The sequence below is a fragment of the Ambystoma mexicanum genome, chromosome 9, assembly GCF_040938575.1.
Source record: "Ambystoma mexicanum isolate Mex_15411 chromosome 9, UKY_AmexF1_1, whole genome shotgun sequence".
In the NCBI taxonomy this organism is placed as follows: Eukaryota; Metazoa; Chordata; class Amphibia; order Caudata; family Ambystomatidae; genus Ambystoma; species Ambystoma mexicanum.
The window spans coordinates 1,222,973,701-1,222,999,348 of record NC_090931.1 but is presented as its reverse complement, the minus strand read 5'-3'; the positions used below and the strand labels follow the sequence as shown (position 1 = coordinate 1,222,999,348).

General features: G+C 44.9%; 1 protein-coding gene across 2 annotated transcripts in view; it reads left to right on the top strand.

Annotated features, from left to right (window-relative positions):
- The window catches only part of ACMSD (aminocarboxymuconate semialdehyde decarboxylase), a 606,399-nt gene that overhangs the window by 219,501 nt on the left and 361,250 nt on the right, over positions 1-25,648 (top strand). For both annotated transcript variants that reach the window (XM_069616567.1, XM_069616568.1), the window contains exon 7: positions 12,590-12,685. In XM_069616567.1, the coding sequence (XP_069472668.1) occupies positions 12,590-12,685 (96 nt within the window). The remainder of the gene's footprint in view (positions 1-12,589; positions 12,686-25,648) is intronic.

Genomic DNA, 25,648 nt, shown 5'->3' with positions numbered 1-25,648 from the left:
CAGCCTATGGAACGTTTGAACGTGGGGAAGCGAGAAAGAAAATCTGTTAACAGTCTGCGTCGGTGTGGAGGCAGGTAAACCGTACCAAGGGAAACAACAGGAGCAGTCCGATGTGAGCAGTCTGGGTCGCAGCAGAACGTCAATGCAGGCAAGGGCGGAGACAAGGCAGGTCCAAGTAGCGTAGCAGGGTCCATTCCATGAGCCAAGTAGAATACCAACAAACAACAAATCCGACAAGGAGCAGGCAAAGGCACAATGGTGAAACGAAGCAAGAGATTGGCAACATAAACAAAGACACAAACATAATGTGCTCAGTTTTTTCAGAAGCAGCGCGCTAGCGCAGAGGTGGGACTAATATGGGTGAAGTCACATGACCAGTTTGAGTCACGCACTCGACCACTTCATTCTCTCCAAGTACAAAGGACTGTACCATTTCTATGGAAGCCACCAGCTACCGTGAAAACGCGTCCTCCAACTGGGTGTATGTTTAGAAGGAAGACTGAGTGGGGAATATCTGTATTTACGCAGCTGGTCAACTGGGTGAGTAGTGGATGTTATTCTAGGTTCCAATCTGGCCACAGTGCATTTCATACCCTTAGCCGTGACAGTACCCTCCTGCAAAAAGAGACTGCACCTCCTGGAAGACCAATATTTGGCAACTAACCTAGGAGCATGTATGTTCAGGGCCGACTCCCAGGTTCTGTCTACAGGGCCATAACCTTTCCAATCAACATAAAACAACCTGACTCCCCTGGGGACTTTGGTATCTAAGATCCTGTTCACCTCATACTCTTCTTCGCCTTGTACAAAAACCAGAGGAGTGTGTGAAAGAAGCCTGGTGTTAGGATGAAAAGGCTTGAGAAGCGATACATGGAAGACTGGGTACACTTTCCAATGTAGAGGGAGATCAAGCTGCACGACAACTGGTTTGATTATAGCCGACATAACATAAGGGCCAAGAAAGGGCAGAAGAAGAGCCTCATGTCCAGGAATGCGCAAGTTCCTGGTGGATCGCCAGACTTTCATCCCTGCTGAATAGGACAGAGCAGGAGTCTGATGCATGTCAGCGTAAAGTTTGGTGCACTCCTGAGCCTCCATCAGATGCTGTTTGAGGCCCTTGTGTAAGTCAAGCAAATTGGTGACACAGGATCTGGCTTACGGGTTTTTAGAGGGTAAAGTAAGGGAAAGCGGTAAAGACCTAGGATGCCGCCCATAGAGGGCAAAGAACAGGGAGGCACGGGTTGAAGAATGGAGGGAGTATGTAAATTCTGCCATGCCTAATACAGAGAGCCATGACTCCTGGTACTGTAGGTTGAGGCATCTCAGGTATTGCTCCAGCGTGGAATTCAAGTGTTCCATTTGGCCATCAATTTGAGCATGGTATGCGCTGGAGTCTCGATCGTCAAAGCCAAATGACGCAGTCCACCAGAAATTAGAAGTAAATTGAGACCTTCTGTCTGTGAAAATGATGGGGGAAGACCAAAGAACCAGAACACGTTCTTTAAGAACAAATTCGCTAGAACCGGGGCAGATGGAAGTCCTTGACAAGGCACAAATAAGGCCATTGTGGTGAGATAATCGATGACGACCCATATGGTATCATGGCATTTACAGGGGGGAGTTCCACCACATAATCCATGGATATCATAGACCATGGATGATCAGGGATAGGAAGGGGGTGTAACAGCACAACAGGTTTGGCGGACAGGCTTTTACACTGACAACAGACGGCACAGGCTGCTATGTATTCCGTGACATCCTTCTGCATAGTAGGCCACCAGCACCAACGCTGCAAAAGGTCCAAGGTTTTGTTGATGCCAGAATGCGCCGCAACCATAGAATCATGGCACCATTGCATGGCCTTGCAACGTTTTGTGTGATCTGGTAGGTACACTCGACCTCATGCATAAGGAATGGAACGCACAATGTCCAGTTTGAATTTCTGAATCTCAGACGGAGTGGAGTTAACCCACTCCTGGAGATCGTCATGCAAAGAAGGTTGTAATGTACAGCTGCAGACAACTTGATGTGGAAGAAGAAGAGGACCGTCTCTTCTCTTGGAGGAGGAGGCGTCATGCATGCGTGACAAAGCATCCGCTTTGGTGTGCAGGGAACCGGGTCGGTATGTAATAATGAAGTTAAACATAGACAGAAACTCATGCCACTGGGCACGGCGAGCAGTTGTACACTTGATGGACTGCAGGGGCACGGCGAGCAGTTGTACACTTGATGGACTGCCGGGCCAGCAGGTTCCGGTGATCCGTATTGACGTGAACAGGGAGGGCAGCCCCCAATAAATGGGGCCTCCAGACTAGAAAAGCGTCCCTGACCACAAGGAGTTCCCTCTCAGTGATTGTATAATTCCGTTCGTAAGATGTTAACTTCCTTGAATGATAAGCGACAGGATGCAGACCACTAGCGACTGGACACTCCTGCAAGAGAATTGCTCCGAGAACAATTTTTGAGGTGTCTGACTCTACAATGAATGGAAGAGAAGGATTAGGGTGTTGCAGGACAGGAGCCGAAGTGAATGCAGTCTTGAGAGCTGAGAAGGCCTGATCAGCTTTATCATCCCACTTGAAATCCTTTTTGCTGCTGGTGAGAGTAGTTAAGGGAGCCACCACCGCAGAGAAGTTGTGGATAAACCGCCAATAAAAATTGGCGAAGCCCAAAAATGACTGGAGGGCTTTCAAAGAGGTAGGGACAGGCCATTCCAGAACCGCCCTAACCTTAGTGTCGCTCATTTGTATTCCTTTACTGGTGATTTCATAACCGAGAAACTCCACCTCTGTGGCATGAAACATACATTTCTCTAACTTGGCAAACAGTCTGTTTTCTTGTAGACGTTGCAAGACTTTGGTAACATGCGATATGTGGACTTCATAAAACGGGGAATAAATAAGAATGTCGTCCAGATATATGACTAGAAACTGATCCATCATATTCCCAAAGATGTCATTTATGAAAAATTGGAACGTAGCAGGGGCATTGCAGAGTCCGAAGGGCATTACACAATATTCGTAGAGACCATATTTTGTTTTGAAAGCAGTCTTCCATTCATCGCCTTTGCGAATTCAGACCACGTTGTAGGCCCCTCGGAGATCCAGTTGGTAAAAATCACAGTGGAACCCAACTGGTCTAGTAATACCGAGATCAATGGTGTGGGATACTGGTTACGTATTGTTACGGCGTTAAGGGCTCTGTAGTCTATACAGGGGCAAAGATCCCCTTCCCTCTTAGGAACAAAAAACAACGGTGAGGCTGCAGGAGAGCGAGATGGACGGAAGAACCCTGATTCCAAAGACTTCACATATCTCCCTTAAGAACTACATCCTCCTTTTTTGTCAAATAATAGACCCTCACTGATGGTATCTTGGCACCTAGCACAACATCAATGGGTCAATCATAGGGCCTGTCGGGAGGTAACACTCCCGCACCACCCTCGTCAAACACATCCTGGAAATCCATATACTCCAAAGGCAACGAGTGGGTAACAGCAGCCCCGATAGTCGGGGCTACATCAAACAAAGAACAACACGGACTCCTAGTATAGCCACTAGTACTGAAACAATGCTTGTCACAATAATCGGAAAGGAACGCTATACCTCCCGTGTGCCAGTCCACCAGGGGATTATGTAACCTGAGCCACAGTAATCCAAGGATCAACTTGTACTACGGTGCTGCAATGAGATCAAACGTAATGGTTTCAGCGTGACCATGCGCGATTTCCATAATTAAATCTGCAGTCTGTTCCGTCACCAAGCCGGAGAGCAAGGTGGTCCCATCAACCGCATTAACAAGTTCAGGGCTCTTCTTGTGGATTACTTGCAGTCCCAGGTCCCTGGCGTATGGATCGTCAATATAGTTCCCTGTGGCACCAGAATCGAGCACCGCCGTGGCTGGAAAGGGGTCAGCTTGCTGATAACCAAGACTCACCGCCGCAGTGAACGGAGTCACAAACATGGAAATCCACTATAGAAAAACAGCCTGGTAATTGGACTCCCTTTATTGCTGAGCCTTTGCGTTTCCCTGCTTCTTAGAGGGCTTTTTTGTACATGATTTCAAGAAGTGCTCCGAGGAGCCACAATAGACACAAAGGTAGTTCCTTTTCCGGTGTTCCCTTTTGTCAGGGGTCAAAGGGCCCTGCGTGGCAGCACCTATCTGCATGGGCTCAGGAGCATCTGCAGCGGCTCAGGAGCTTCTGCAGCCGAGGAGGGTACCACCTGGGGAGCAGGAGGAAGACCCTTTCTCTCACCTTCCCATTCTGCCTTATGGGCATCTATCTGCAGCACTAGCTCCAAAAACTCAGGGAACGTAACCAGGACCACAGGCACCAGGGCAAGGGTATCCTTTAATGACTCAGATAGATCCTTGTAGAATAACAAGGCTTTCCTGTCATCAGGCCACCACGTCTCGGCGGCTAGCTGGTTGAACTTGGCTAAATAGGCCAAGTGTTGAGTCCCCTTGTTGAAGACTCAACAACTCTAATTCCATAGTTTGCAACTTGTAGCGGGTGTCAAACACCTTGCTCATAGCATCAATGAGGGTGTCACAGTTGTATAAAAGGTGACTGCCCTTCTCCAATACGGGATTAGCCCAAGCTGCCGCTGTACCACCCAAATGGGACAGGACAAACGCGGCTTTTGTTGTTGAATCCGGAAAAAAACAGGATTGGCACAGAAAATGTAGCCAACACTGGTTCAGAAAGGTCCTGAAGGTCTTGGGATCCCCATGGAACCTTTCTGGAGGGGCCAACAGGAATTGCTTTGCTGCATCAGGGCTAAAATGGCATCTATGCGCTCACAACTGACTAAGGATCTGTGCACATCATTGAAGCAGAGACAAAAATTGGAACGACAGAGGATACTGTTCAGGGGCTTCAGAGTACAGTGACATCGCTGGCGAAGCAAATGAAAATAGGCAAAAACAAGTGTGATTACCTGGAATCACATTCTAGGAAGAACAACATTCAAATAGTGGGGGTACCAGAGGATGCGTTTTCTGGGGGCATGTAACAAGCAGAGGAAAACCTTTTCAAAGAATGACTTGGTGCACAAGTGCTCTCGCCTTCTTTGTGGTGAAGCGACCCCACCAGGTCCTCACTCCCAAGCCAAAACCGGGGGACTTTCCTCACCCAAATCCTGAGTTTCCGGGACAGAGACCATCTTCTTCGCCTCGCCAGGGAAAAAAGGAACTATGCCTGGGCTCCCAAGCGATACAGATCTTTCTAGATTTTTCACTTTCATTTCAGCATAAGAGGCGCCAATTTATTGAAGTCAAGAAAATGCAGAGAGCCCGTGACATACAGTACACAATGCTGTTTCCAGTCAGTCTGAGGTTTCAGTTCCATGGTAAATTGTACTTCCTTACGGTCCCGGACGAGGTGATGAAGTTTATAGAAATTCAGATACTGTTCCTGGACCAAGAGGGAGCTAATAAGAATGATCAACTGCCGGTCTGAGTGAACTGGCCATGGCTGTGTTTCAATTCCTCTATCTATCAGATGAGTACATAGCACCTGTATTGTAACCCACCACTACCACTCATACATTCAAATATGCAATCCTACAACTATGTTGTGGTACGGGCCAAAGCGCATCAGTTAGCCCCTTAGCAGCTGCTTATTTAATGTTGAGACATGTTTGGTCCTTGTGGCCTTGTTTGGGTGGGCTACGGGCGGTGGCTGGGGGTGGAGAAGAACTTTACACTGCAGGTTGAGGGAGGAGAGTGAGGGTGAATGGGTGGGGGTTGGGGTCTGTGATAGCGATAGTTCCTTTGAAATCTTCAATCGGCAGTTGCACATCGTGGGTGAGTAAGTGAGAAAAACGGGAAAACAAATTGGCAGCAGAGTACACAGTTGGAACTGATTTAAGGCATAAGAGTGGAATGCACAATGGGAGGCCCAAAGGGGCATCCATCAAAAGTGTCCTTCTACGGCAATGGGGCTGAAAGTGATGAGCTGGAATATTAGAGAGTTGGTGAACTTCACAGATTCGCAGAGGTTTATGGTTTATGTAAATAGGCACAGGGTAAATGTCCTTCTCCTACAGGAGACGCATGCTAAAGACGCATGGGCTTTGCACTGACATGGATGGCGAATAGGCACTTCACCTCATACTCAACCCAATCTGAGGGTTCATGATGCTAGTCCATAAGTCTGTGAAGTTTGCCTTAAAAAATAAGTATTTGGACCCTGTCACTGGTTAACACCTATGGCCCTAACATCGACTCTCCTGAATTCTTTGATGATGTGGCATTAAATACTCACTGGTTACGTTGGGGTCCTGATTCTGTGGGGGGCATGAATCTGATCCTCGATCAGACCATGGACAGAACTAGTGTGGCCCAAGACCAAGATCCTGAGCAGCGCTGCAACTCTTGGCCCACAAGGAATACTTGGAATTGGGAGATATGTGATGCTTACTACATCCACAAGAGTGACAATACATGTTCTACTCATCAGTGCACAATATGTCCTCACATATTGGTATGTTCCTGACCTCTGGCTCCTTGATGGGCAAAGTTGGGGAAGCCGTAATACTACCCAGAACCCTTTCCGACCACGCCCCAGTGGTATTGACACTGAAAACAGATAGACCACCTGGGTTGGGCAGCTCCTGGCACTTCTAATCTGAAGCGCTCAGAGAAATAGTATTCAAGGCTCTGATCCGGTCGGACATAGAGACATACTTCATGTGTAATGAAGCGGGCGTGACATCCTCTGGTGTACAATGGGAAGCCATCAATGTCTACATCCGTGGAATGTCGATCTCTAGAGAAGCCAGGGTCCTGAAAACCACCAGGAGGGACCTTCAGTGTTCTGGAACCAAGCTCAAATCCATAGAGCAGGAATAGACTAATCACTGAAATCCACAGGTGCTAGCATGGATATGCTCCCAACTGGAGCAGTTTGAGGCGCACGCCCTCAGGGAGGTTCACTACTTCTCGCATTCACAAGCAGCCAGGATATACGGCAAAGGTGAGAGGGCTGGGAGAACACTAGCTAGACTGGCCAAATCAGACGTTGGGTGTACCCCGGTGGACTGCATTAACGATGCACTGGGGAATCCCCAATGGTCCAAGAGATTCTCAAAACGTTCTCTGATTTCTATGGCTCCCTATACACGTTGCACAGGCTATACACTCCCTACTTGAAGGGATACCCTTGTTGAGCCTGAATGCCCATACCAGGGAGGGCCTCGATGCCCCACTGTCAATGGAAGAGATCCTCACAGTGATTACTAACCTGTCTAAGGGCAAAGCCCCTGGCCCGGATGGTCTCACGTCTGAATTATATCAGGAATATGCAGCCCTCCTTGTCCCTCGCCTTCTGGAGGTATGGGTAGGGTCACTTAATGCCTCCATTCTACCTACTTCCCTACGCGATGCCACTATAACTATCCTACTCAAATCCCAAGCAATGAGTGTGGGTCCTACAGGCCCCTTTCCCTCATGAATGTTGACACAAAAATGTTCACCAAGGCTCTCGCAAGCAGACTTCTCCCACTGATGCCCCACATCATCTACAGTGACCAGTGGGGCTTTGTCCCAGACAGGTCAACCTTGCTGAATATTAGACGCCTGTTGGATGTGATGGCCAGAAAAGATCTGGCACAGAAGTGGTGGCCGTGACACTTGATGCCCAGTAGGCATTTGATATGGTTTCATGTGTGGTACTGGAAAAGATGGGAATCGGTCCAGAAATGCTTCACTATATTAAACTGCTATACACATGACGACAGCCAGAGTCCGGGCAACTAGTATCAGTCTGAACCCTTGCAGCTAAGCAGGGGCACATGGCAGGGCTGCCCACTTTCCCCATTCCTTTTCTCCCTGGTCATTGAACCAATGGTGAATATGATCCGTGCCCATCATGGACATCGGCGGGTCCGTCTCAGTGGCTCACCCAAAATAGTTTCACTATGTGCAGATGATGTCTTGTTGTACGTAAGGAATACCCAGACAAATCTGGATGCTGTCCTCCAGGATATAATTCATCTGGGGGGTTTCTCTGAGTTCACAATTAATTACACCAAATCAGAAATATTCCCACTGACTGGTGGTACTAAGCAATCAAATGGCATGTATCCCCTCCGATGGTCCCCCACTGGGATTAAATAGTGAAAGTATCCAGTGTTAAATCCTCCTTTCTTAAGGACAACTATTGGGAGTTGGAGGGCTATGTGGTGAACAGGCTGACCAGATGGAGGGTGCTTCCACTCACAAGGGCTGATAATACATGTTTTCCAACGTCCCGGTTTGGCCTGGCAAGCCCTTCTTCTCCAAACTCCATGGCACTATGCCCAGTTTTTGTGGCACTCTGGGGCGGTCTGGAAAAAGTAGATTGATATGACCCCCCATATAATAGGGGGGTTTCAAGGCCCCACACCTTGCACTATATTGGGTAGCTGCACACGCTCAATACACCCCCTTTTGGTATGAGGAAAAGCTGCAACCACCCCATGTCAAACTTGAGTGCTTGGCAGCTGGTAAATCAGACCTTAAGATGCTTGTTATGGACCGCAAATACAAAGATGATTGCACGTTTTAACCAGTGTCCTCCACAGTGTTGGCCTGGCGTCACATATTTACTGTGAATGCTGAGGCTCACCCATATAATAAATGGCTTCCACTGTGGAGGTTTACAGGTTTGGGTCCCACTAGGGATGCTACACTGGCAGCACAGTGGGAACGTGTTGGCTATGGGACCGCGACTGATCTATTCTCGGATGGGAAATTCATTACTCCATTAATGTAGCGGCAGGGACATACTGGCACAGGGATGGAATGTATGCACTATTACAGGATACATGTTGCTGTGCAGTCACTGTGGCCCTGTTACCCATCAGAGCCCCAGGAAACTGAAGAGTTGATATACATTGCCAATTCGAGTGGTAGTCACCGGATACTGTCAACGCTATACAAAATGCTTGTGAATAAATAGTCAGTCTAGACTCTCTCTGAGGTGGTGGACATTCCCCTTGAGCGCTCCCCCCTGGGAGCCTTATTCGGTATGTGGGAGAATCTCCTGAACAAGAAACTTTGTTCATTTGTAAACACAAGTTGTATGATTGCTAAGAGATGTATATTGCTGAGATGGAAACATGTCATCCTGCCCGATACCAAAGCTTGGATGGTGGCACTAACCTGGGCCCAGAACTGTGAGGAGCTGTACTTGGACTCACTACCCTTCACATCCCGCCCCAATAATGTGTGGTTGGAGTTCAAAACCTACCTGGACAATCTTCTCCTTGATGAATAATCGATTAGCTGTCACAAGTTATAGCCATTGCCTATATAATCCCAGTGTAAACTGTAATTTGTGTGCCTCAGATGCCTCATGGTTAGACTCCACTGTAAAATATTCTGTTTATATCCTTCCGCCTGACTTAACTTTGAGTCTGTCTGTTTTTTGTGGTCTGAGATCATTTAATGGTAATTGCATCTGGCACTTGGAACACTCCAGGTGCTACTGCACAGACGCCTTCAGGGAAGCCCCCTTAATTGCAAAAAAAACAACAAAATCTCACCAAGGACCATGACTGGGAACATCCTCGTGCAATGTTAGGGGATGCGAAATCTGCCAACACATCTGCACCAAATCAGCTGCACAAACTCCGCAGAACCAAACAGTACAGAGACAAGGAACATTCAATTACAAATAATCCATTGTGCTATACCTCATCCAAAGCAAAAAATGTCCATGAGGAAAGTATGTTGGTAAGACTTGCAAGAAACTACGTCAAAGAATGAGCCTCCATAGATACACCATCTTGAACCACAAAACAGAAACACCAGTTGGCCAAAGCCTCACACAAGACAGGCACATGCTGCATGACCTGTCAGTAATGGTGCTTAAAGGTGACCTCTCGAATGCCACACAAAGGAGAATATGGGAGCACACGTACTTAAAGATTCTCAACCTGAGAATTGCTGGTCTAAACATAGACACAGGCTTTATGACACACTAAGGACTAGTTTGAGCATGAGACTTTCAAGGCAAACACATCAATAGTACCAAAATGTGACCTGCCACTATTACCTTTTACAACTTTTAGGCACAATGTACAGATCCCCGAATGGGTAAGGAAACAATCCTCATGTATGGCAATGTTGGATGTCCAAGCAGAAAATATTGATACCCTTTATTAAAGAAGAGGCATGCCCAGCAAACAGGGGAAACTTCACCACTGGAGCAGTGGTAACATATTTTTGTATTTGCCACTTTGTGCGAGTCATTAAGGAACCTGCAAATATGAGGCACAACTAGCATAAATGTGACATAGCACCTTGGAAGATTAAGGAATATTTCTGTATTAGTTCCACCATATGCATTCAAGTAGGCCTAAGTAACTCAGGTTGACCTATTGTACCCTAGCAAAGCAGGGAGGCTGTAGAAACATGTAGCAACCTCTGACAATGTTTTAGTCCCGACACATGGGTACAGAGGGTTATTGTTAGTTAGGGTGGGCATTGCAATCACTGCCAGCAGTAATTTGGCTGTGACTGCCAGGAAGATACTTACACACACTGTAATTGGAAAAACTTGAGTCTGCTTAAACATTGGAAAATGCATACCACAGTACATGTGAAAAGCCTTACTGCTCAGGGAAGGTGTGAAAAAGCATATCATTTCATTCTCAACCTGTGTGCCTTTGAATCTAACATTTTGGAATGTCTCTACAGTAGCGTTACTGTTTTGTTATACTTGGTTCACTCATTCGACACTACACGTTAAAATGTTTGGACATATTACGCACATGCAAAACATTTGTTTGAAATGTAACTTCTCAGATAGGAAAACTGCCTCCCAGTCTTTGAACATGTCCATTTCCAGTTCATAGCCCTTTCGATAAAGGGGCCATGCAAGACTGAATTCCTGGCATACTTTTTTCTGGAATTTTAAGTGGGAGAATCTTTTGCCTTTTTCCATGTTAAAGTGATGTCCAGCTGTGTGTGTTTTCATTTTGTCTCTCATTTGTCTTGTGACCACCATATGATTAAGAGGTCTCTGGGACTTCAAAAGCCTACAGAACTACCATCTCATCTTAGCTTAATATTTTGTTAGTCAAATAAAAGTCAAAACTTGGATTTTGCTTGAGTCTGATTTCAATATTTAACATATCTTCACTAAGCTCTCACCATCCTACTTTATACCTAACATTACACATATGAACTGGCTGCCCACACACTGCAAGTGAACACCACCTGCACATACTAACACAGGGATTGAAACTGAGATTTGATGAGCAGAAGCTAAAACCAGCTCCTGGGTGTCGGGCATCCCCCAGTAGGCAGGAGCTACCCCAGGGGAACCAGGAGCTATCAGAGATGCTCCTTTAACTCGTTGTCCATTTTGTATGAATCAGTGTGTTTAAATATGTATTAGATGTGTTCTAATTCTTATTTATTAACATTCTCAAATACTGTCATATTTCCCTGTTTGGAAGCCACCACTTGGCCCTAAGAGCCAAAAGTAGCTCCTGGTAGCTGTTGGTTTCAAGCTAAGCAGGCTCTACTATGAAAGCAGCAAGAGCTAAATAGCTCCCAACTCCCCTCAATTTCGAACCCTGCTAACACCATTTGCACTCTACACTTGTACAACCAGCTTGTCACACACAGCCCTCCAGCAATCCCCTGCCCATACGTGCTCTGAAGGCAGCCTTTGAAAGTAAAAATAATTAGCAGGATACCTACACCTCATGGCTTTCCCTCATGGCTACGTATAGCCCAATGCCCTCCCCACAATTGAAACTTATCAGCGCAGAGAACTAAGGTTCTTCCATTCTGCTCTCATCAACACTTCAGGTTGTTATTCCTGCATCTCCCCCAATAGCTTCCCGCACCCATCTCCTACAGGAATTAGCACCACTGGGCTGCCAAAATGGAAGAATTTGCGCTATACAAGTCCACTTTAAATCACATTAAAGTCTCACATACAATCATGAACTATGCAATTATGTCAGTATTAAACAATTGAAAATGATACGTTGTGAATCATGTGATGCAGCGTTAACAGCTACCAATAAACACATCACATTTATATGTAATAGCAATGGTACATATTATTCAGTCCTATAATGTGTTAAATCTATATAAGTGAAATTAACTACAGTACACTTAAAGCCCGAATTTAGAGACTGTGAATTCAAAATGTTTGGACAAAAAGAGGTGCCTGGACATTTTCTAAATATTCAACTGGGTGCAGTGTAACATGCAGAATGTGTGCACGTTTGTTCATGCACCACACCAATGAAGTAACATTGCATGCACTCATTGATGATGGTGGTTAGTGCATTGGAATCTGACAAACTGTGTGGATTGTATGTACCCAGATGCTCTGCGACAATTTAGATCAATCACAATCCCACAATGTGTAAGTAGCACACATACTTTTATCACAATCAACAGAAGTTAAAAAAGCCCAACTTCTGTATACAGCAATGCTTTGGCTGCTGTCTGAGGATGTCATTCGTTCTTCTTCAAAACGAGGCTGGAGGCCAGTCTTTGCGATGCTGTTCCATAGAATGTGCCCAATTCGTATAGCCAGGTGAAGGTCATTCCTGATACCATTGTTTTCTTTTCCCAGGCATGCCAGCCGAAACCACCACCGCCATTTGCTCTATGATCTTTGGTGGGATTTTTGAAAAATTCCCTCGGCTAAGAGTGTGTTTTGCACATGGAGGTAAGCTGCGGGCAATGGCTGATTTCTTATTGAATAAAGTATTTTAAAAATTGATGTGTGTATCTTTGTTCAAGCCGAGTTTGTGTTTGCAATCCATTTCGGCTTGGCTTTCAGCGGTCAGTTCTGATAATGTATTTTTTCCAATAACGTGGATACAAAAATGCAGGTTACTGATATATACGTACAGTAATGACACATTAGGACCTGCCACGTGCATAATCACAAACCAAGCTGTGCCTTTCTTTGTATAGTGAGCATTTAAAACATAAAAAGCTAGGATTTCAACATAAGGGCCTGTGGATATAAGCTGCAGGTGAGGCTGTCAGCTGCAACAAATGGCAATGATAGGCTTCAAAGTTCCTGAAGATGGGTGAAACAGATTGTCCAATACAATTTTATCATGCATGTCACTTTGATGTTTTTTACGTTTTATGTATTTGTTTCATATCTGTTTTTAGAGTAAGAATGTTTGAAGTTACATGCAAGTCCCTGCATTTACAATTGCTTAGAAAACCTGAAATGTCCTGTGAACCCATAAATGGAATGTACACCAAATTGGTTACAAAATGTAGCCAAGAGAAAATTCCATTTGAAAGTGTAGAGGTGATATGGTACTTTGCAAGCAGTATCTGAGACTATGATTGCATCCAATTCAGTGTTGTTTTGCACCTGCCAATTTCAATATTTTATTATTTATTTTCTCCATTCTTAGATGTTTTATAATGTTGTTATCTAATAATATCTGTTAAAACATCTAAAATGCTACTAACTAAAATTCAGAAATAAAACTGTTGGCCTTTCCTGCATAAGAAAATACACGTGCACTGGTACAGATACACTATACATAACTCTAAACGTTATATTGACAATTAGTTGCTGTATACAGTTGCAAAAAATATCCACTGAGGGTATACTATATATAAACGTGGAATTAAATGCAAAAGAGAAAATATTACATGGTGGGTTTTCGTGAGGACGTGGCCAAACTGGGACCCCGCATGAATGCCTGATTATGCTCTTAGGAACAGGTGAAAGAAAGGGTCCTGCAGCCTACACCTTCCAAAGCCGATGACAAATAATACAGTTGAATTTGGGATGAAAGTGTCGAACGCCTCTACTTTTTTTAACGTAGCTTTGTAGAAAAGAATTAATGGCTAGCCCTTCCTGAAAAAATGTAAAGCAGACTCTATTCTGAAAACTACCCCTGCCCTTTTCAGCTATGAATTTAATATATATATGCATGCGACATATGCAGAAAACTTCTATTGCTATTACAAACTAATTGAAGAGTACAGATTGATGGTAAATCCAACGCGCAAATCCTGAATATTGCTATTGGCATCAGTCCAAGCTGGGAAGGAATATTCTTTCACATCAGCTCTTGTGATGCAACAATCAGATATCATAAAGAACCAGCCTACACGTGTTTTGACCATCCAGGTCGTTATCAAGGCCTAAGGTTAGAAGGCAGGTCATATGAGGGTATAGGTGACATTTCTGTTGGTCCAAATCCTGTTTAGCAAAGATTGCTGAGAAGGAATGTAAAGGGGCCAATCCCCATTTCAAATGCAAGTGCGCACCAAGTCCGTCTTGACAAACATAAAGAATCTGATTGTTGTATCACAAGAGCTGATGTGAAAGAATATTCCTTCCCAGCTTGGACTGATGCCATAGCAATATTCAGGATCTGCGCGTTGGATTTACCTTCAATCTGTACTCTTCAGTCAATGTGTCCTGGTACCTTCTAGGGGGCACCAGTGGAAGGGCGCTAACGCAGAAGATCCTATCTGCACGCAATATCTTTCCACACAGCCATTGGCGGTATTAACAAGCGCACTGTCTCGCAACGGCCCCTAGATTCTTTCTCACAGTATTATAAACTAATGTTTTCATTTATATTAATTACATTTTATTATTTGGTGTTTTCAAGCCTGCTCCGTCCACTGAATATTGAGTGGTCTTATTTAGGTTCCATCTCCTAATTTTGCCACCTCGCATGAATTAAATCCCACACTTAATAGGCCCCAGAATGCCCTTTAGACTTTACCCATCTCCACTTGTGATTGTGCTTCTATCTGTAACAGTTTTCTTAACATGGCCATTGGTCGGCATGTCCTCTTACATTCTAATTAGTATTTCTTCAGTGTCCATGCTGTTTCACCTTAATGGTGCATGTTACTTATGCAGTAGGGAGCGAGGCCTCATTTAAGCAACTGTTATAGTTCACCATTTCTTCAGAGAGTGCCCTTTAAAGTTCATTTCCAGATAAGGTTACACCTGTGCTGCCGAAAGTCACATCTAGTTACTGAAGTTGGGTTTTAGCATTTCATGTTGAGTAATGAAATACCAGAGTGTTTCTTTAATTTCAGATCTTGAGAAGGGGATTATTTTCCTCGAAACTTGTTGAGATAAAAGTCTGAATATTGATTCCCATAATGGAAAGGAATAAAATGCATTACTTTCGATATTACCAATGCTTGCATTTATTTTCAAAAACATCTTTTACTCCCCATTAAAAAGAGTGCAGTGGCAGAGCTAAAAAAGGCTTTTAGCCCGCTTTCTTAACATACACTTTTACCTTGCTTTTCTGGGTAATAGATAAGTACCACTACAAATGGTTAGTCGGACTCATGCCATAACTAAATAATAGTCTTCTAACTACCCAACGCCCTAGTTCAACTAGTTCAAAGACTGGGGCTGTTTCGCAGCCAGTCAGGAAGTCTGACCACTAATACAAAATGGTGAGACTCAGAAAGCTGGGAGAGAATGGAGTCTGTGAAGAGAAAAGGAAAAGGAGGGGTGAGCAACAGGATCACTTTTCTCCTAAAAGGACAAACCAAACCGTAGCAATGTTGACCAAACCCTGTCTATGCAACAGTCCCTTGAGGACCCAATTTGAAGGTAATAATTGACCCATCTGGAGATAACTGACCATGAAAGCCTTGCACCTATTGACACCGTTGTGAGAGCCTCGCTACAGAGAAGAAGCAAAGCCGAATAACCCATTTCATGGGATGATCCCACTCCGGCGGGTCTAGAATCAGGAATTAGGATGATGTGCTCACTGATGATGGATAACGGAGCTCTGGCCAGCAGAGCGGAATATCTCGAGTATGATACCAGAATGAGCAGACAGGAGTTCGAGGAATGCAAAGGGAAACAAGGGGGCAGGCCTAATATATTTGATCACAAAATGAAAACCAGAACTGCTAGAGCTGAATGCTAGATCTGCTCCATATGGGCAAGTGCCATTTCCTAAAGATCAGCCATAGCAAAACACAAAGGCAATGGCAGGCCCAAGTAATCTAGATGAAATCCGAGACATAAAAAAGAGTGCTAAAGACATTCAAAATAAAGAGTTCACTTGAATACAAAGGCAACAAACTGCAAGTCCCTGATCTAGCGGACTAAACCATGAGAACCAAGGTAAGAAATACAGAAGATTATAGAGAGATTTGTGACAACGTCTTTTTTGTGGGATCATGATAGAGTGGAGGACCTCCTGAACTCAATTTCTTCCTAATGTAAATGGAGCTCTTCTATTTCAAAATGTGTCCCGTGTCTTGATATTGTAAGGGAGCAGAGCACAGAGCGAGATATAGTACATTTGACTATTCGTTTGAGACCTAATTGTAACCAGCCTAAAAGGGTGCGACATTATATCCCCATTTGCATTTTAAGAGGACAATTAGAAGTCTAGCAACAATATGTTATTGACCTAATAAAGATATTAGGGAAAAGAGCAGAAAGGCTCCCAGATTGACCGAGGTGTACGTCCTAATCTAGATCTCTGCTTTGAAAGTTTTTTTAAAAATTACAATTAAAACACATTTGAAAACAATCTGAGGTTTTCAGTACTAGTTCTCTGCTTACCTTGTGATCTCCAACACAGCCAAGCCTCGTGCTCAGTGATTGCTATATATCTTCGTTATATTATATTAGAACATGGTAAGGGTATGGTGAAAGCAAGGCGAGGGCCCCTTTCCTGGGAGCAAAGGTGACACAATGTATTCTGGATCTCATCGGGTACCCACCCATCTCTGCTAGTCACCTGCCAGGAGCCACGCAGGTTCAAACAGACAGCTAACATGAGGAAATGAAAGAAGCAGTGCTGGCATACCCACACCACTTATCCCATCTTGCTGAGTGAGTTGCAAGGAGATTCCGATGATAACATTTCTGGGTGGAGCAGCATAATCGTTGTGGCTGTGTGGAATCCTGTGACTGGGATGCTTGCTACTCTTTGGCCATAGCTTTGCAGAGTGGTGGGGCGAGGTAAACACTACTAACGTCAGGCCCCACTCCTCACCCTAGGCCACCCTCCAGGCTCCAGATTCTATGCCGTCCCAGGAACCCACACAGCTCTCTTTGAGAAATGAACTGGCTGCCCTGATGTGCTGTTTCTACTCATCCCCACCTGGTTCTTTTCCTTCATGAAAACATAACAAATCAGGGACAGAGAGGAACATCTTTGTGTCTTCGAGAAAGCTGTGGGAGTCACATTGTTATTCTGACACCTTGGGTAATTGTTTTATAAAGTATTATTGACAATATGTAGAATGGAATGCATATCCCCTACCTATTCTTAGGCTCCCTCATTCAGTTAACATGTCCTGCTCTTGTAAGAGTAGAATTATCTGTTGTACAAACTGTTGCAACAGTCAACCACCTTCCCTCAGTGTGTTCATGCACAATCACAATAGCTTAATGGAATGGTCTACCCTTTCCTTTTCTTCTTCCAAACTGTAGGTTATTCCTCCTTGGATCTTCATAAAGTATGTTACAATAACATTTCTCAGAAACATAATCCACTCTTTTTTAAATTTTGTATGCCTCCTTTCTCAGATTCTGTCGCCGTAGTATTCATCTGATATTCGTGGTACGTGGACTTCGGCATACATTGGAGTCTGAAAAATGGACAAAAACTAGATATCTTTTTAAGGTTGAATGAACAGATAAAAGAGCATAGGAAGTAAGCATGTTGCCCAAGGCCACATTAGCACTCTTTGGTTGAGCCTCCCAAGAGAGGCAACAGAGAGTGACTACCAATCGGCGGAAAAGCGATGTGGTGATGTAAAGTCATGCATAGCTACATCAGTATGGGTTCCCTTGCCGCTTACAATGGTGCACGTGTAGATGATTTCTACTTGCTCTTTGAGGACCATGGGTCTGTGCACTAGGTCTGCTGAATGAGTGTCTTTGCTGATGAAACTCCTTGCTTTTACAAGCATTGCAACAAACCAATCATGTGTGTTCATTTTGGAGAGGGAATGGACTGGAGTCTTCCAAGCACCAATTTGGCCCCACAAACAAGATGCATCAGTTGGCACAGAATAAAGGTTCATCCACACCAGCATCACAGATGATACATCAGGCTTAACTGACAGACAGGCGCCCTCTGCTGTCTCCTTCTAGGAAATAAAATTCAATGGTGTGGATGTGTAAAGGTGACCATGCTGAGACGGCTTGCACTTACTAACAGTACAGAAAACTAATCATTTATGGAAAAGGCAGCCTGGGCTAGGCAATGGACTGCATTCAAAATTACGCCTACAGGCACCTCGCAAGCACAGTTCCTAAGCAGCCCCAGAGCATTCATTCCATCCATGCCGGCACCAGGATGAACTGATTGACTGCTGCCTTTGACTGCCTCATCCTAGGTCATGAAGAGCAATCGTGTGAATGAGTTGTATAGTGCCCTTGCTGATAACACTTGCATTTAGAAAGATTACTTCATTCATCATAACCAAACATAGCCGGTGATTTGGCAATTCATTGCACGATAAGTGGCACTTTGAGGCACCAAGTTGGCCCCTCAAACAGGATGCATGGATGGTCTTAGATCAATTGACGATGAATGAAGATGAGCAGATCGACTGCTGCATTTACCTGTATCCCCCTCAGAGACCAAACCAAGTGGTGTGAAGGAGTTAGAGCGCCCTTGTTGATACATCTTTACGCATTTCAGCTGACTACTGGTTCTGCAACCTGAGTACGAGTTGTAAAGCTGCACCTTGCAATCTCGGACCTCACATTATTGTGAGCAGGGCCTATATATTTTCTGAAGGATTTATATTATTTATAGAAATCACATGCTAACAGTCAATATCAACAAGTGTATCAACAGATCCCCTCATGGCTTGCATAGGAATATTTCTTGATAGCAGTGACAGAGAGCCTACTGATGAGACTGGACTTCTCCCAAAGAAACATGGTTAAACAGCATTGGTACAGTGCGAATTAGCAGTCTTTTTAATATTAGTCAGTCAGAAAATGCTTTATGTCGGCAAAATACCATACAAATAAACTTTTTAAAAAGAATTGCAATCATAAAATGCCCTTACATGTGTACACTAAATTATGTCACTATATATATATATACATTACAGGATCTGCCGTAGTGCCCCTGTAGTTATGGATAAGTTGCTCAACTCATAGAAAGATCACTTTTTGGGCGGCTTATAACTTTGTCCCCCTTGGAAGACTCCTGACCAAATTTTGCAAAAAAAGTATATGGCCTACTCCAAATGGTTTTTTGAAGTTTGGTGCAGTTTCGTCCACAGGGGCAAAGTTATAGGGGGTCCCAACATTTGTGGAAATCCTCATAGCCGCAATGGAAAAATGTATTTACTCGTGCCTACAGCCAAAACCGCTGGACGGATTTTCACCCATTTTGCACCAGGAGCGGCAGCGTGGTCCTGAATGTGTCCTTTTGTACATTTGGTGTAAATCTATCCAGTAGGTTTTTTTTAAAATGGGCAAAAAGTAGGTAAATAAAATGTGTGATATCTGGGTCCAGTCCACTAACTCACTTCCCGATTCGACATCATGTAAGCCCACTGATTGGATGGTGAAAACATGAGGTACATCATATTTCTTGAAGCGGTCGCCATACTTGATCTGCGGACAACGGCTGGTGTCTGCGGATAGCACTGTGGGGATAAGATCTGGAAAACACATTTGGGGTTATTTGGTGGCCAAAAGAGGCTCTGGAAAGGGTGGGGGAGTGGAATAAAGATGATATGGAGCTGTTTTTATAACTGAAAAAAGGGCATGCAGGTGCCGCAGAGTCTGCGGACACCACATTAGTCCGTGGACAACACCCTGAACAAACAGTTTGTAAAACACATTTGGGTTGATTTGGTGGCTGTAAGAGGGCCTGAACAGGTTGGAGTAGTGGAATAAAGTTGATAGGGAGCTGTTTTCATAGGTGAATAAAAGCATTGCAGATGCCGCCGAGCCCACGGACACTGCGGTAGTCCGCTGACCCGCACGTGCCATCCAGATCTTTTAAGCGGGATTAGCCAATCAGGTTTGTGGGTCTGTAGGAGGTGTTGAAGTATACAGGAGTATAGCATAAAAAGTGTTTTCTTAGTTGTGTGTAGTGAATATGGCTTTGGCTATGGCTATGGCTATGAGAAAGAAGAGTGTGTGGGAGATTCCTGGATCCATTCATTGAAGGTGTCTAATGAATCTCGTGGCATCTATGCTACTATTGGATTGGACGAAGTGGAAGTTTCATGGTATACAGATTGTGGGCTAAACTGGGTAACCTTATTACCGTTCTGTAAGATTATGGCTCACTTTAAACGTCCATATATTATTGTTGTGCATTGTGGAAGCAACAGTTTGGGCTATGTGATTCCAGGATCTTTGCAGGTTGCACTGAAGGATATCTTGAGTTGCCTAATGCAACTGTTACCAGCTGTGAAGATTATTTTTTCAAAAATCAATCAAAGACAAATATGGATATGTCCAAATGTGTTCTGTTCTCAGATGGAATAAGGTAGACAGCTTGTGAATGGAGGTGTATGTGCTTTTTTATATGCTTTAGGAATGACATATTTTCACAATGAAAATATCAAGTTGGTTGATGTAAATAAGGAGATGGGGTGAATTTTCTTGATGTCGGAAATCAGATTTTTCCTTTCAATATCCAAAATGCACTGAAACAATTTTTGTGAACTCGTGAAATATGTAGTGAAGTATTTCTTTAGTAGTTATAGTAAATATAAAGCAAAAACAGGAAAAAAAATAAGTTCAATAGAACATTTGTTAGTGCAGTATATAAAGAAAACCCCAAAAATACCAAAACTTTTTTTATGAGCCACCAGTTTTGAACGAAAAATGATTTTAATTATTTTAATCCCCCCACCCCACTCTTGGAATTTTGCAGATGTGAACACACTATCATACTGTCACCAGACCATACAGGCTGCAAAAAGTCCTATGTATTTTTTTTAATTCTATTTTTTAACTGGGAAAGGTGGTTCCTAAAGGAACCTTTATAGTGTGTTTCTGGCTTTTATATTTTTCAGGGGATTGTGTCTTTTATTTAGGAAAAGGCTTTGAACTAAGCTGGGGAGGGAAGGGACATCAACCATAGATATGGCGTGGCAGGTGGACAGGGGAAGTTGGGTAGGCCTTAAATGTAAGGTAGGAGGCAGTGTTTCTCGTGCTCCTTGACTGAACCCTCAAAAGTACTTTAAAACTGCTCCGCCCTGCAGAGCGGCGTGTTGCAGTACATGCGTAAAAACTATAACCCTCGAAAGGTAAGGATGTACAGCCTCCTGTATGGTCTGTGAGGCAACTGGCTGGATCCTCTGCTCCACAAGAATACACTGTGTGGTGGCAGGAGCGGTTGAGGAAGATGGGGTAGAGGATGTTAACCTGATTCTCCCTGAGAAAGGAGCAACTTTACTCAGAGCACCTGGGTGATTGGACGTGGTGTGGTGGTGCATGGAGGTTGTCCCGAATAAGTACTGCCTGTGTTGTCTGTGACTGAGTAGGACCCCACACTCAATGCATTCAACATGGGCAGCCAGAGCCTTTGGGCCCTCCCCTATGGTCTTAAAGAACCGCCACACACGTGACTGTTTCTGGGTGCTGGAGGTAGGCACTTCCTCTATCTATTCTTTGTGTTCTTCGTTATCCTCCTCTGCATCACTTTTAGAAAGAGTACTTTTTGGCAGCTGATAAATCTGGCGCTATTTGATGAATGTTTACCAAACTTTGCAGAGAGGCGCACGCTGATTGGATATTTGAAAATGTGAAGTCTGTTAACATTTTTGAAATGGTGGCCATATTGGATGGGCGGATCACAGACTTTGTCTGCGGCCAGCACTGTGAGGAAAAGAAATCTGGAAAATATATTTTGGGTTATTGTGTGGACTAAGGAGGGCTTGGAAAGGGTGGGGGAGTGAAAAGTTGAAATAGAGCTCTTTTTATATGTGAAAAAATGCTGTGTAGGTGATAGTTTGTGTGCTGTGAATTTGTGTGTCTGGGACGTTATTGGGATTGGGGGTTGAGGGTCTGGGTGAGTGTTGTTATTTGAAGGTGTATTGTACATATTTGTTATATGGTTTAATTCTATTGTGGTGGTTGTGGCCAGTGGCCAGATTCTTGGGGCCATGGCTCTGGGCCGTGCCCCCAAGAATCTGGCCAGTGGCCAGATACACTATAGTATTGTGTGTATAGTTATTATAAGTAGTACAATGATATGATAGGTTATTTATAAGGTGCTTAATACCCAGATGTTTCTAAGTGCGGACATGGGGATTGAACCTGTGGTGCTCCTTGTCGTCTTGCTTCCAAGGCGAGCATGTTGCCCCTGAGCTATACTCCCGATGGATACTCCCTATAAGGGGAGTATAACATATCTGTAATATGGTGTAGTGATGTACTTGAAGTGTATATGGTATTTTTGATTGTTGAACAATTGAGGATAGTGCTTCTTGATCTCTCCTCCGCCTCTGCAAAAAGTCAAGCCCTTACTCCTTCTGGACAGCTTTAGGTCCACCGGTCAAGCACTGGTCCTATCCCACGTGGATGGGGGCAATGTACTCCTCAAGCCCTACAATCATCCTCCTTTGTGCCCCCGAGAAGTGTCCTATACACGGCTGCACGCCTCATCAAGGATCTATATGGATATGACCACATCACCCCAGCCCTCATCTGCCTTCACTGGCTCCCACTTTACACATGAATCACCTTCAAGTCATGCAGCATCATCTATAAGGCAGTCGCCCTCAAGTCACCCAGCAACCTCGCAGAGAAACTCAGCATCTCCGGCGGACAGTACACCACCAGAAGCCAGGACACATGCAGACTTGAAATCCTCCACTCCAAAAAGGAATGGACCAGAAAACAAGCCTATTCTGCCTAATCCTCAAGACTATGGAACCTCCTCCCCATCAGCATCAGACTCGCCCCCACGCTTCTACAGTTCACAAAATATCTGAAGGCCCACCTCTTCAAGGAGTCTCTCCTACTCAAAACCTAGACCATCATGTCACCCCTCGCACCACCTGACTCCCTAGACTCTGCCTGCCCCTTTCCTCCCCACCACACGGTACAGCTGTACCCCTCTGTATCCTACTACCCGCTGTATATCTGTTCTGTTGTTACTTCTGAAAAGCGCTCTGTTCTGCATCTGTAATGTTGTACACCTCTGTAAAATGCTCCGTTATATATCTGTAAAGGTGTATACCACTGTAAAGCGCTCCGTGGCTTATTGAATAGCATAATAATAATAATAATAGTCCATTAATTCATCCGTGATTTGAGAAAAATACATCCCTAATGGCTTTGGTTATCATTTCAAAAGTACTCCTTTTACAGTGCCTTGAGAATGCTACAGTAAGGTTGGGACCTTGTGCACACCTTCCAGTCCTGGGGAATAGCCAGGGAATAGCTCAGGGGAAAGGCACTTCTCTTGTAAGCAGGACAACATCGGATCAAAACACATTCCCATGCTTAGAGCAGGGTCTCCGGCATGAAGCGTGATATAAGAAACCAATTTAATATTTTTTTTAATTCCTCAATCATCTAAGCATCCACCTACCATTTACAAAATGATCACAGGCATTTTATATGATATGATATGGCATTTATAAAGTGCATATACACAAGTGTTTCGTGGCACGACGAGGCAAGGGAGAGGTAACAGAGGGAAGACAGACAACGATCCTACTAGGCCAAGTGTCAATCAGATCGTGCAAAGGCATGGGAAGGCGGAAGGGGGAGGGGACAGTGCAGTACATGGGATAATAGAATAAATAACAAAGTAGAAGTACGGCCAGCTGGTGGCAAGTGCAGGGGTAAGTGCAGACATCAGGTGTCAGTGTCAAGTGCTGGTAGTGGGACTGTAGGGATACAGAGAACAGTCCACAAGTGCGTGGGTTGCCAGGAAGGCAGTGCAGGTGTGCGACTGGCGGGGGGGTGGACCTGGGCCCGAGATCAGAGGGTGGCCAGGTAACAAGTGCAGTTTCAGTTTTAGCAAGGAGGTCAGCAGGGGAGAGGAGGAGAAAAAGCAGAAGCAAATAGAAAGGTTTTGAGGTGCTTCCGGAACTGGAGATGATTCTCCTCTAGTTTCAGGGAGGGAGGGAGGCTGTTCCAGAAGGAGGCCCCAGCCGAAGAAAGAGATCTACCACCAACTCATTGCTTGGAGAAGCGACTGACCCTCAGGGAGTTGGAGGTGGATGAGCGAAGAGCTCGAGAAGGAAGATATTTAGGAAGAGAGAGTTGAAAGTATTGAGGCCTCCGGACCCAGAAAGCCTTGTGGATAATGCACAGGGTTTTGAACTTAATCCTCACAGCCACTGGGAGTCAGTGCAGAGATTTCAGTCCTGGAGAGATACGATCCCTGGGCTTGAGGCCAAGGACAAGTCATGCAGTCCTGTTCTGGATGAGTTGCAGAGAACGGAAAGTAGAGGCAGGCAGATTTGAAAAGTGGCTGTCGCAATAGTCCAGCCTAGAGAAAACCAGAGCTCTGAAGAAAGTGAGCTTCTGGGAAAAGGAGAGGAAAGGAAGAATACCTCTAAGGAGGTGCTGCTGGTAGTGTGACTTCTAAGAGATGTCCGAGATGTGAGGAGATAAGGAGAGTGTGGAGTCGAAGATGACCCCAAAGTTTTTAGCCTCACAGGTGGGAGCAGGAAGAGGGCCAAGAGAGTCCGGCCAGAGAGTGATAGTGAGGAGAATCTCGGTCTTACTGGCATTAATGCAGAGATCATTGGTGGCACGCCCCTCCGGGATGGTGGACAGACAGTCAAGACGAGAGAGGGAGAATAGGTGGCTGAAGGTAGCCTGAAAATGAGCCGAGTGTCATCCACATAGCACTGGAAGTTAGGGCAGAGTGCGGCAATACAGTGGGCAAGAAGTGCCAGGTATTGGTTGAACGGTCAGGGAGAGAGGTTAGACCCCTGGGGAACACCACAGGTAGAGATAGAGGAGAGGAAGGACCCAAGGTGAACCTGGGAGCATTGATCACAGAGGAAAGAAGTCAGTCATGCTAGGACCTGACCGGTGATACCCAGGTTATCACAGAGACGGTTGAGCAGGATGGCATGGTTGACCATGTCAAAGGCAGAGGAGAGATCAAGTAAGATGAGGACACAGAGTTTGTTGGAATCAAGGTTGGATAGCAGGTCTTCACGGATGTTCAGGAGAGCAGTTTCCGTGCTTCGAGCAGCTCTGAAGCCATGCTGATGATCTTGGAGACAACCAACAGATTCAGTGTGAAAATTAAGCTAGGAGATGGCCAACTTTTCCAAGCGTTTTCCCAGGAAAGGGGTGATGGAAATTGGGTGATAGGTAGCTGGGCAGGATGGGTCAGCAGAGGGTATCTTAAGAAGAGGGTACACAAGGGAATGCTTCACGGGTGAAGGAGTGGTTGCAGAAGTCAGCCAGAGCAGGAGCTAGGGAGTCAATGTGGTCCTTGATGGTTTTGGAGGAACAGGGATGAACCTGTTTTGATGAGACTTTCATAGATCAGACTTGTCTAGAAACCTCGTCTGAGGAGAACAGGGCAAAGGAAGAGAAGGAGGGAGGAGAGGTGACCACAGAAGGGCCAGAGAAACAGCAGGGAGTAGAGGGAGCAAGGGGAGAGGAGGAGAGAGAGGCAGGATGTCATGAGTTTTAGAGATAAAATGAGAAGCCAGTGCCATGCAGAGGGCCTGGGAGGGG